General features: G+C 43.8%; 2 protein-coding genes across 3 annotated transcripts in view; both read right to left on the minus strand.

Annotated features, from left to right (window-relative positions):
• Positions 1–8275, minus strand: part of PCNP (PEST proteolytic signal containing nuclear protein) — a 17863-nt gene extending 9588 nt beyond the window's left edge. The window contains exons 1-3 of the mRNA XM_019523714.1: positions 8169–8275; positions 2301–2521; positions 241–315 (exon numbers count right to left, since the gene is read on the minus strand). Coding sequence (XP_019379259.1) covers positions 241–315; positions 2301–2521; positions 8169–8223 — 351 coding nt within the window. The 5' untranslated portion in view covers positions 8224–8275. The remainder of the gene's footprint in view (positions 1–240; positions 316–2300; positions 2522–8168) is intronic.
• Positions 8276–9193: 918 nt separating this feature from the next.
• TRMT10C (tRNA methyltransferase 10C, mitochondrial RNase P subunit) lies at positions 9194–12544 on the minus strand. Of its 2 annotated transcripts, none has more exons than XM_019523711.1 (2): positions 12373–12544; positions 9194–10536 (listed from the first exon to the last, which is right to left on the minus strand). In XM_019523711.1, the coding sequence occupies exon 2, from the start codon at positions 10503–10505 to the stop codon at positions 9351–9353; it is 1155 nt and encodes a 384-aa protein (XP_019379256.1). In that variant the 5' UTR covers positions 10506–10536; positions 12373–12544; the 3' UTR covers positions 9194–9350. The 2 variants fall into 2 exon arrangements, with proteins under 2 accessions (XP_019379256.1, XP_019379257.1); XM_019523712.1 differs by having other exon boundaries at positions 9194–10532; positions 12369–12544.
• Positions 12545–12733: the final 189 nt, after the last annotated feature.

Genomic DNA, 12733 nt, shown 5'->3' on the forward strand with positions numbered 1-12733 from the left:
TATGATAAGATCTGGACTCAAGGTTCTTGAGTGAGAAACTTTTCCAGAGAAAACATATCAGCATTTCTATCCCACCAGTGGAAAAGGTCAGCAAAACTACATGGTTAAGGACAACACACAGGAACTTCTCTACAAAAATGCCAACGCATGTCAAGTGAGAAGTTTATGTAGCACCTGCCCATGCTCCATAACCCGTGTCCCTCTATAATACATGACAACCATCAGGTGTTATTTACTCACATCTTCATCTTCATTGAAAGCTGCTGCTACAGAAAGGGTTTTTGGAGCAAGGGTTGGAGTAGGCTCTTTAGGCTTCTGAAAGACAGAACACACAAAATTAGAGAAGCTTATCTATTTGTCCAGGATACTTTAATTTAACTAACCATTTAAAATAAATAGCTAGAGTTGAGATGGCCTGGTTCAGAGAAATCTCAGTTTTCCACAAATGAATTCATGGGAGCATCCACTCATTTAAGCAGGACAGTCTCCGATGATTTAGACAGATCCTCCTAGGTTTCAATTCCTCATGAGAAAATCTTCATTTGTAGCACACACACACATCCTACCAGGGACACTGTTGCATGATTTGAGCAGTTAAATCAGAACCTGAGCAGCTTGCAGCAATTATGTCTTTTTATTATTTCTCCAAAACCAAAGAGGAATTTTTTTTTTAATCAGTCAAATGCATTCAGCTTTTTTGCATTTATCTTCTCAAACTTTAATGCTTGTATAATTTTCTAGATTAAGCCATCAATGATTTTTAAAATTGTGCTTTTAAACAGTATGCCCAATTCAGAAGCAAGAGACAGCAGCAGCTTGTTCAACACCCTGGAGGAGGGAAAAATAACCCCTCTCACTAACAACAATCACAGCTTTAATATAAACATTAAGCTTAAAAAAATATAGCAAAAATAGCAAACCATTAAAACCTATGATAGTTCTGCATGTCCTGCAATGCAGAGGGAATACATGTTAGGAAAGAAAAAAGGAAAACAAAAGATAGAAGACAAAAGAGTTGCTAATAACTGTTTCTTTACATGTGTGGTTTGATAACAAATAGTGTCTACTGGGGAAGTAGATAACAATGTCCTATACAATACCTACACAGAACAGCTGCAGCTACAAAATTTACTTCCTCTGAAGGCATCAGTACTACTATCCTGGATAAGACGACAGGAGAAATGGTACCAAATCTGGATGTAGCAAACTTTTCGACTGCACGTGCAGTCAGTCAGTCACTGAAATCAGTGAACCAGAAAGTCTGAGCTAAAATTAGTGCCACTGGAAATAACTTTCAGTGTAAGAAATCTGAACTTATAGCAACCCAAAAGACATCTTTTCCATTTTTCAAGGGCTGAGATGACTTTCATGCGCTTATGTACCAAAATGCTGTTTTTCCCCCTAATCGGAGAACAAAAGCCCTTGGAAAAGCATCCTATTGAGTGTCCTCTTTTCCTCTTCTGCTGATTTGAAAACTGCTGACATTTTAGGTACATGATCTTTAAAGACCGCTGTTTTAACTGAACCTAAGGATTTATTATGCAGTCATGAGATACAGGAACTGTAGATGACTTGTATTATGTAAACAACCAAATTCTTGCCTGCAATAGTGAGCAGTGAAGCAAGCTTTTCATTAGGAAAAGTAAAGATCTTTTTGATTGGTACAGGAATGCAAATCTCCCTTCAAAATTACATATTCTGGCAAGCAAGCAGGAGAAACACCTAAGGTTTGTCCTGGACACGTAGAGACGTTAAGATTTCTGAAAATGTAAGGATGGCAATGAGTCCTATTTCTTGTACATTTTCTATGAATGAGGCAAAGACTGAGTTCTTGCATTCTTAAATCAAGATTCAAAAGAAGCACTAGGATAAAGAACTCTGGCAAAGAACAGATTTTTCCATGCCACAATAAAATCTTAAAATTGAAAGACCACCCACTAGATGATTTAGCAAACCTAGCAGTGCCTACACAAGATTCAGAGTTTTAACTGCCCTGAACACTGAAGCTCCTAGGACTTCCTTTCCTGGACTTAGTTACAACATTTTCCCAGATATTCAAGGATAGTTTAGGGTTGATTTAATCCTGTTAATTTTCTACTTCCCCCTCTTTTCTACACCCTCCAATACATGCATACAAGTAGATGCCCCGCAGCTCTTTCCCACCAGCCAATATTAATGTGCTTTTGCTAAGCTATTCACATTGAGGATAAAGCCTAATGAAATTCAGAGTTGACCTCCTCAAAATACTCCTCCTTTCCTTTGCTTTTCTTAAAAATAAACAAAACCTTCAAACAACTTACATTTGCCCCAAGTTTGATGGATATTGCAGGTGCCTTCTTTGTTGTCTGACTGCCTATGGAAAATCCAAACTTGGACATTTTGGCAGGAGCAGGCTTTGTGGAGAAGTCTTCAGCTTCTTCATTAGCTGCCCGTTTCTCTGCGCTGCGACTCGAATTTTCCCCTCCATTACTGGAAGAAACAGTCTTAGTTTTCACAGGTTTTTCTGCCTCTTCTTCAGGTCCTGGTGAAGTCGAAACAACTTACCAAGATGAGCTATTTTTACTAAGCAGATTGATGGGAGCAGCAACCTCATAAAGCATTATTATAGGGAGGGTGCTTACAATGCTAGTACTATCTACTAATGTATATATAGTCTCTACTACTGTATACACAAACTCAGAGAGAGTGGAAGAAACTAAGTTTTTAACTAAAGTAATATAAAAACCCCTTCATATGTACAAAAGTCATAAAGTATCTTAAGTGTCACATCATTAATATAGGACTTGCATAGAAAGTAAAATGTAAATTTTCTCAAGCTTTTTAAGGATCACAAGAACTTTTCACATTTGAAATCCCATTTCATATCTGGCGTAGACAAGCTGAATCAAATTATTTTTGACATAAGATTGTTTGCATGGAGTGCCTAAGCTAGTCTCTAGGCCATCACCAAACTCATACAAGTAGCTGAAATGAGCCCAGTAGCCTCAATTTAGTTTCTACTCAATGTTTGGTCACATACCTTGTCTTTATAAAATTAACTGGCTCCGCTGACAAAAGGATCATCATCAGAATAGTGCAACTGAAAAGAGGAGCTTTAGGGAAGTTTATATCACTCCTAGTTGTGCATAAAATTGTGGGAAAAAACACTTTATCTGTGTCTCTGGCCCATGTTGCACACCATCTGAATTATGCCTTATTTGTATATACAAGGCTTTTTCCGCTGCACCAAGTGACAAACGGTTCTGAGAAATTTCATTCTGCTCTTGAAGTAGGTAAAATAATACAGGCATAAGTATAATCACATCCCTTTTTCTGCAGGAAACAATCTGTGATAGCGGCAGAAGGAACACTGTCATAATTGGGATTAAAAAAAAAATTAGTCTTTTGCTCCTGTTTCAAGCAGAAAATGGGAGTACCAGACAGATAACCAATTCAGACGTTGAGGACTAGTTTAGCAATAGCCAGGACCCAACTGAAAGAACAGCCATTCTAAATTGGGGCTTATGAGGATTGCAGCCTGAGAAAGAATTGGGAAACAAGCAAGATCAAAAGAAAAGGGCTAAGGAAATAGAAAAGCCTAAAGTAGAATAAATGTTTTACTTTTATCAGGGGAAAAAAAAAAAAAAATCAATACTTATACAGATTTAAATATCTAAGTTTAAGGGACCCAGCGTTTTCCTAAGTGCTCATTCATGATGTACTCCAGGGGTCGGGCAAGCCCTAGCACGCATGCTGAGCATGGCACACGAGACCATTTTGCTTGGCACGCCATGGCCAGCCCTGGATCTGGGTAGCTGCTGCCAGTGACGGAGTCCAGGCTGCTCCCAGCAGGCAGCTGGGAGGCTGCAAGCCCTGCTGGCTACAAAGCTATGCTGGGCTCCAGAGCCCAGTCACCAGCTCTGTGCTGGGAGTAGGGGAGAGACTGAGGTTGCGCTGCCTCACACTCCTCCCCCACCGCCTGCGCACACGGCAGTACAGAGCTGATGCCTGGGCTCTGGAGCCCAGCACAGATATTTGCAGCCTCCCAGCTGCAGCCAGCAGGGTCTGGGTAGCTGCTGCCAGCCGGGAGCCCGGGCTGCTCCCAGGAGGCAGCTGGGATGCTACAAGCCCTGCTGGGAGCAGCCTGGGTTCCAGCAGCTACCCAGAGCTGGGGCCGACTGCAACCGGGAGGCTACAAAGAGCTGCTGCCTCCCCAGCCCCAATGGGCGCCTTCCCGGAGCCCGGGGCTGGGAAGCAGCCGGGGCCGGGGTGAAAGGGCAGCAGCTATTTGTAGCCTCCCGGCTGCAGGCAGCCCCAGCAAGCAGCCTGGGCCCCGTGGCTATCAGTAGCTACCCAGAACCTGGGCCATCTGCAAACATCTGCTGCCTCCCAGCCCCGGCCCCTGGCTCCAGGGACGCAGCACATGCCAGCAATGTTCCCTCGCTGTGCTGCCTTCACTGCTTCTGCAAAGCAGCATTGGAATCTAGTGCGGCAGTGCATGCAGAAAGCTGCGTGCTCCAAGCTCCCTCTGCCCTGCAGGCAGGGGCAGCAGCAAGGGGCACAACCTTGCATGCCGCCCACGCTGCTCCCATGCACAAAGGAGAAGTGTGGCAGGGGAGCTGGGAACATGCAGCTTTCTGCCCCACCCAGCTGTGCCCTGCTATGTGCTGTCTCCCCGGAGCCTGGGGCCTGGAGGCAGCAGATGTTTGCAACTGGCCCAGGTTCTGGGTAGGTGCTGACAGCCACAGAGCCCAGGCTGGGGGACAGGGGTTTTGGGTGGGGGGCAAGGGGCAGCAGTGCTGGGGGGGCAGGGGCACAAGTAGGGCATCCTGCCATGTACCCCCTGCCCTCATTTTGTTTTTCTGGCATGCTGGCACTCCAGCACCTACCAAGGAAGGCATTATGGGGGTTTTCAGCACTCCAGCCAAAAAATGTTGCCTACCCCTGATGTACTCACTACTCATCTTCCATCTATATGTAATTTCCCACCATGGTTCCCAAACCATTCAAACTGCCCATTCATGATGCATCTTAACTAGGCAGCAAAATAGACTCAGACCACTGCTTTAATAGTCAAAACAACAACAGCCAGCTACAAAACTAACATGAAAATTATAACTCTAATCTGTTTTACTAAATAAAACAACAACTTAGTTTACACAGCTCCCAACTTGACTTGGAGAGAAAAAATACAGAACAAGAAAACAGAAAGGAGAAAGATACAGACAAAGTTTAGCTTTTAACTAGCTACTGTGAGCAGTGGTAGTAGTCTACCAACCCACTTTTTGGCAGGGTAAATTGGCTTGTGATGAGCTCCATGAGACCAAAGCTAAATTCTAAAGTCCCTAAGCTAGAATACTGAAGTCAGCTTAGGCATCTCTATACTAAACTGAAGCTATTTCTCTGCTATATAGGCAAATCTTAAAACATTACAATAATGGTCTTTAAAATTACTTCAAAGAAATGATTTATTTGAAGTTCAAGCCCAATTACCATCTCAATGTCTCTATGTCCTCTACCCGATGCATTTGTTTTCTTATGATGCTGCTTCCGTATTATTTTTTCAATGCTAGCTAGGTCACATGCTACATTCCCAGGGTAGATAAAAATTAACATTTTAAAAAAAATACATAAATAAAATTGTATTTTTTTAATTGTATTTTTAATTTTTTAAGATGCTTAAAACTAAACTTATATGAAGATAGTTTAAATTTAAGATATGTTAAAGCTCAAAGATATCACCATGAAATAGGGATTATAACTTCTAATTATATACTATTTGAGATAATATATTCATATAACCTTTTTAGAAAAAGTTTTATAAATAGGCCACAACAGGCCATGGACTATATTAGGGGCCCAATCTTTCTGGGGTTCCCAGAGGCTCCTCTATAGCTTAGTAAGATTAAAGAAAACTACTCTACCCATGGGACTCAGTGCTTAGCCTAGAAGATCCCATTAAGCATCTCTGTGATGCTTAGTTTCAGTTCTCAAACTGTGGATTTGTCTCTCCAGAGATCATGGGCAGACAAGGTTTTTTGGGTAGATGTGGTATCTTTTATTAAACCAACTAAATAGTTGGCAAAATTATTCTTTGCAAGCTTTTGGGTACAAACACCCTTCTTCAGGCATAGGGAGAGTTTGTCGTCTCCAGAGATAACATCCTTGTTAACAGCAGTATATGAAGCTGAGAGAGATCAAACCTGATGATTACCCTCCCATAAACTATATTGTCTCTCTGCAAGTTGCATGCAGTCAAGCCCTTACCTTTCTCTAAAAGTGCAACATTTCAAGAAGTTAAATGAATAAAGGATGTCAAACAACAAGAGTGCACTTTTTGTAGAAAACAATGATTAAATTGAGGCCTCCTGACCAGTGGTTTAAAACGATTTGATTTAAATCAAATCCACCCTTTACGTTACAGAAGTATCAATTATTTTGGTAACTACCAAGTCCTGAATTCTCTATATAGGTCAAAGCAAGATCAAAGTGTTGGTTTCAAGGAAGTATTATTTACTTGCATATCCACAAGGATAAGCAAGGAGGCTGTGTTTCCACTATCTGACATGCAGCACTGATAATTTTATATCCCTCTCAAGCTTCAGCCTTGTTCATCTGTTAGATATTTCACCTCTGGGCAATAAGGTTGTGATGTGCAGGACCATGAAGCATCATAACACAGAAAAAACATCTTTCAACCAAGTTAACTTCTAACAGCAAAAGCTAGAGTCCACTTCTTTTTTTAAGCAAAAAGTTAAGGAATAAACGAATAACCCCACAGTGTCAGACAACCTTCCTCTTGTCATTAAAACCGATGTTCCGTTTTATACAAGACTGTATACGAGACACAGCAAGCTGCATGCCTCTTGAAACTATTCAGTCACTATACTGCTACTATCCAAAGTAACTATTTTCTAAAGCTTTAAGTTTCAAAGAGCTACATGAAACTAATTTTTGAGCCAAGAAAATGATACATGTGAGAACCTAAAATGGCAACACCTGCATACTAACATTAAGTCTCAGTCATGTGTTGAGCCTATATCAACTGGTTTAAGGGTTCATTTCACCTTCCATCGAATCACCCAAAGACTGGCCCTACCTGGAGTCTTACTAGTGAAAGAGTTGCATCTAAAGCCAGAAAGGGGTATGGGGCTGTACATGGATTCTGAGCCTTTTTCCTCCTTTTCTAGTTTAGGATTCCCAAGTCAACTAACGTTAAATGATATGCCGAGAGATACCAATGCCCAGCTTAAGCACTAGATCTTTCTTTAACGTAATAGAAACCTTCCAAACGGATACTGGGGAGTAGGAGGGGGAGGGGAGGAGCAGCCATTATGTGTAAAATGGTGCGAGAGAATTGTTTGTATTATTCGAATGCAAGAAGCTGCCATACTATTAACAAAAAAGAAAAGGAGCCCTCTTCCTTAAGTGTTCTTACTCTTGCAAGTGGTCCTGCTCCTCTCCCAGCATCCATGGCCTGGCTGCTGATTTGGTTACAAAACACATGTGTGCTAGTACAGGGCAGCCTGCTGGTTAAGGGGAGAGGAGGGGGAGAGGATAATTCAGAAATTGAATATCTCTATTTATACCTGGTCTCCCAGTTGTAGCTGTATTTGTCTAGAGGCAAAAAGAATCAAAACTGATGGCAGACGTGATATCTTTTATGAAACAAAAGACATTTACTTGTGAATATCTAGTTGATGTGCAAGCTTTCCGGCACACTCACCCTTCCTCAAGCCCAGGAGATACAAATAATCTCCTGCGAAACATGAGTTTTCATTTCTACCTAGGAGAACCGTATAGGAGATTGCAAAGGTTGTCAAAGTTCTCCTTGGTAGAAATGAAAATCCATGTTTCACCAGAGATCATTTGCATCTCCTGTGCCCCAAAGCTTGCACATAAAAGGATTTTTTTTTAATGATCTAGTTGGTCTCATAAAATTTTTGATCCTATATATATTACACATCTATTTATGCCACCAGTTTTGTCTCCATTTATACCTGCATCGACCTATACCGTTGGACAATACCCGGCCCCTTCGTTCAAGTCAGCCCGCCCCCCTTTTACGCCATTTCCCGCTGCAACGGTGGGGCAGCACGGCGACCTCTCCCCTGGCTCGCACCTTCGGGCCCAGGCCACCCCCCTCCCGGCGGGCCCGCCCGGAGTTGGGAGCGGCGCTGCGTGTTCACCTCCTCCAGGCTGCGGCCGCTTCGGCTGCTCCTCGGCCTCTCTGCCATCCGCCATCTTCCCCCGCCGCCTCCCTCCGCCCTTCTGCGCATGAGCAGTAGCCAGGACTCAACCCTCGCGCGCCTTCCCCACAGTAGATGGGAGGTGGCGGCGGCTGCAACGCGTCTAGCCGGAAGGTGTCACACACCCCCCCTAACTACGCGCGCGGCTGGATGATTTCCGGGGGAGCGCCGGAATGCTCGAGGCCAGGCATACGCACTTCCGGGGAGGGCAGGGTTGGGCGCCACAGCAAAGAGCGGGAAGCCTTTCTCTGATTGGGCAGGGAAAAGGGCGCGCGCAGCAGGCTCGAGCAAGGATGGGGAGGAGAAAGTGAGCAGCCCACCAGGCCCTTAAACAGCCAGGCCTACTCTGTGGGGGAACATCAGCCAGGCTGCTTCTCCCCTGGCAGTAGCGCCACGTGTGGGCCCAGGCCTATGCTCAGCCCCTGGCGGGGTCTGCCTGCTGCACCCAGTTTTGCCGTCATTTTCTTATTATTCTGTCCATTGGCTTTCAAAGGGAAAGTACAGGGCTGTAACTGCTAGGAGTGAGCAGGGGTTTACTTGTTTGCAGAAGAATGTATGTGCACCTATCCGTCCATCCATCAAACACAGCCTTGCTCCTGCTCCACCAGCTTCAAATCCTTCGCATGTCACACTGCAGGCAGAAGTACCTGGCTTGCAGCATAGTGTGGGGTGGGAAGGAGAGACAGAGAGAAGCAGTCCTGCCTACCCCCCTGAATTGGCTGTGTCTAACACTGGGCACAGGGTGGCAGGGACACGCGCACGTGCCAGGACCCTTCCAGCTGCCCTGAGGCTCCTCCCCAGCACCATACCTGGGCTGCCCTGTGCTGCTGGGGAGTGTGACCCCACCCATGCCAGTTGCCTATAATTCCCTGAGTGGCCCACAGGCCCGAATCACTGCCCATGCCAGCTTTAAATGAAGCTATGTTCTCCCCTGTCAAATAAATAAATAAATAAAATTCACATACAGTAAAATTTTTATTTGGTAATCAAAGACTATCCTCCTAGAGATGTTTGAACAAGATGATTAATAAGCTTCTGGGTAAATAGCTGAAATAGCCAGGTTATACACAGCATCTCATTTCAGGCAGCTGTTTTTTTAAAAGTTTTTAGGTACTGACAGTTCTAGTTCCCACAAAAACCACCATGTTTCCTTCTCGGAACAAACTGCAGAGCTTTCTTCCAATCACCGGTGTCTTTTAAAGTTATTAAAATGCGAATCATCTGGTCCAGCGTCAGATTTTTTCCACCTATATTCCACCGCAAGTACAGATCCAGGGGCAGCCTAGCAGTTGCCAGATTCAGCCGCTTTGCTTCAGCCAAGCTAGCTCCCTTCTGTCCACCCTTGTCCACCAGTGACCCAATTATGTAAACTTTATTGTGTTCAAATGTCTTCATTATGTTACGGGACTCAGGTGTTAAATAGATGAGCCTGTCTCTTGGAAAGAGCTTTGTGTAACAGTGTTCTGTCTCTGTCACAAGTAAATTGTCCCATGTCTTTCCATAGGACCTGCGAAACTCCTTCATATATAACCCATCTACACTGAGGTTACAGAAGTGTAAGTGGAACGGATCTACAGATTTTCGATTATACCCTTCACTTTCCATAATCTGTTTCACTGCGTTCTGCAGTTCTATGACTGACATGCAGTTTTCAAAAACCATATCGAATACCAGAGGTTGGCCGAAGATCATAGCGTATGCAGCCCTCCAATTATGCAAGTTGTCCAGAGACTTGGCGCGGAACCCGACCAAGAAACTATTCCGTAGGTCATCAGCATCCCTGTTCTCAACCTCTCCCAGCAGTTCCTTCCTTTGTTCCCGTCTCTCTTCCTTCTTTGTGTTCCTGGCATTTCTTTTTCTCTCTCTGATAGCTAAGAATTTCAAATATTTAAGTTTTGATGACTTTGTGGTAAGTTCCATAAGGGTCTTTAACTCTTCTTCAGTTATATTTTTGGGAATAAGTTTGCCAGCTAGCCTCCGCATCTCCACAAACTCCCGCATGGCAGTTAAAGCGGAATCCTCCTCACATTTGGATGTAGGCTCACAGATTTCCTTTTGCTGTTCTGCTCGCATAATATTTTTCCATTCATCCAAATCTAGTTTCTGAGGGGGGTTAGGTTCAACGTCCTTCAAGTAAGGTGACAAATTCAGAGTTCTATGTAGAAATGGTTTATAGAAACATGTTAAAAACAAGCCATTCTTTCTTCTCTCCTTCATGGCAAATGGGAAGACAGAACTTTTGACAACATTTCTCAGAAGCATATTGAAAATGCTCATGGTTGGGACTATGCTGCATCCAAACAATTACCTGCCAAAATGGTAATAAGACAAAAAGAGAAAAAAAAATACATCAGTAGTCAAAGACATACGAATACCTCAAATCCTGTCAATCTTACAAATCCTGAAGAACAAAAGCTCACTTCTTTATATTCCCAGGAAAACACTACAGTATTTCACTTAACTTTTTTTCATTGGCTTTAAAAGGGAAATCAAATTGATGTTACTGCTAGAGGAAGCGATCAATAACTTTGCTCTTTAAAAGAGCAAAATATAGATGCATCTTATTGTCAAGTTGAACAACAGTTAACCATGTTCAGCTTTCTCAATTTCAAAGCAATCTTGTATGTCAGACTGCAGACAGAAAAAAGCGATGGGAGTAAGCACTATGCTACCCAGATACCACAAATGATTTCAGAGATGGCGACTTTCACAGAATCAAGAAAACAATGAATTTTCTTGTTTGATGCTACAATGAACAGACATTTCCACTGCTTTTTTCAATAAAGCATAGAAACTCAAGTCATAAGCAAGTCTGTAACAAGCAAAACTCAACTGTGATGTGGCAGCACAAGCATTGCTGCTGGGATACCCTGATGTCAGAGGAAAAACATTTCTCCTTTTAATGTTACATTATAGAAAAGCTCTCATTGCAAATTCCCACCAAGACTATATAGTCACTCACTTAGGCTTAGACTTTTACAAAGATGTGTGCTATACATGTACTGTGAACAACTGAAGCTAAAGGCTGCAGAAACTGAAGCACACATGTAACTTCATTCACATTAGTATTCCCATTCATTTCACTGGGCTGTCCTCACCAAGTAAAGTTACATATTCCTGCTTAAACAGTGATGAATTAGGCCTAAAAAAAAGTCACCAATATCTTTCTTAAGAAAGTCAAACTTTGGCTTTCAAAATTTGAAAAGTAAGTAAAAAATGATTTCCAAATTCTAAAAGAATAATTCTTATTTCACAGTATCTATTTTACTGTATGTACTCAGATTGAAAACAACCCCAAATTTAAGGTGACCCCCATTAGGTTTCATATAGGCGGGAAAAAAAAAGAAGTAAATGGTTTTAAATTTTCCAAATGCGCAATCTAACAAATTGAATGACTGTCTTGAATTCATCCCCCCCCTACCCCAGACTGCTACAGTAGGGAAAGCAGTGGTGGTGGGTGGGGGGAGGGGAGGCAAAAGCATGGGGGGAACCCCCTTGCCCTCTACCCCCAGTCACTTCTTCCCCCTGAAGCCTTCCAACCCTCCCCCCACACCAACCCCCAATTTCCCATGGCCTGTGCCCCTCTCCTCTTTCCCTTTAGCACAGCATGTAGGAGCCCCAAGCAGCAGCATAGGTGCTGCTGATCGACTGGGCAGGAGCTGGAGTACTCAGTATTCAGTGCCTGTGAGGGAATCCAACCTGAGCAGGAGCCGAGGTGCACCTGACAATAAGGTGTGGGGCAGGGGCAGCAGCTGTAGGGTCAGGGCCAGAGTCAGAGCTGCAGCATCCTCCTGCACCTCCCATCTACTCTGTATGCAGATCTAATATAAGGGGCTTTTTATCATCCATGCTGATTGGGACAGCTGAAGGGAAACACAAGACACACACATTTAAAAAAGAAACAGCAGTTCCAAAATAAAACCATTTTTGCCTGCAACCAAGATTTACTGGACCACAACTCTCTACACAGTTGCCTACATACATGCATGCCAGTGAGACAAGTTTCCTGAAACCATCCTCAAAGACAGATGGTTTTGACAGCCACTCCTGCACAAGCTGCACACATGTTGGCATCGCTCCAACAGAGACGCTAGCTTATCCTAGCAGTGAACACAGTCCAAATACTTTAATAAGGCTACTTTACCTCTCTTGCTTGCCCAGCACTCAACACGCTTGCCTGGCTGAAAGCTCTTCAAAAAAAGGCCTTTTGCAGGGAATCTAGATGAACGGGAGATCAGAAGAGAAACACTTTGCTGAAAAACAAAACAAACAAACATTTGGAAGTTTCGCACGTGCTCATCAGAAAACGAGCCAACGAGGAGCCCGCTCGCGCCCTAAGAATGACCGGGGAGGCTCGCGTGGAACCCAGGTGAATGCAGCGCACGAGTCCAAGCGGCCGGACACCCCGCGCTCCAGCCCTCTGTGACGTCACGGAGCCCCCGGAGCCGGGGGAAGGTGCAGCCCTCACTGTCCCCGCTACCCGCAGCTAAATGCGCTGCCGCCAG

Source organism: Gavialis gangeticus, unplaced genomic scaffold (genome assembly GCF_001723915.1).
Source record: "Gavialis gangeticus isolate Ggan-Ray unplaced genomic scaffold, GavGan_comp1, whole genome shotgun sequence".
Classification (NCBI taxonomy): domain Eukaryota; kingdom Metazoa; phylum Chordata; order Crocodylia; family Gavialidae; genus Gavialis; species Gavialis gangeticus.

Excerpts from the sequence above, each read along its gene's own strand:
- TRMT10C (XM_019523711.1), bottom strand. The coding sequence starts at position 10,505 with ATGAGCATTTTCAATATGCTTCTGAGAAATGTTGTCAAAAGTTCTGTC.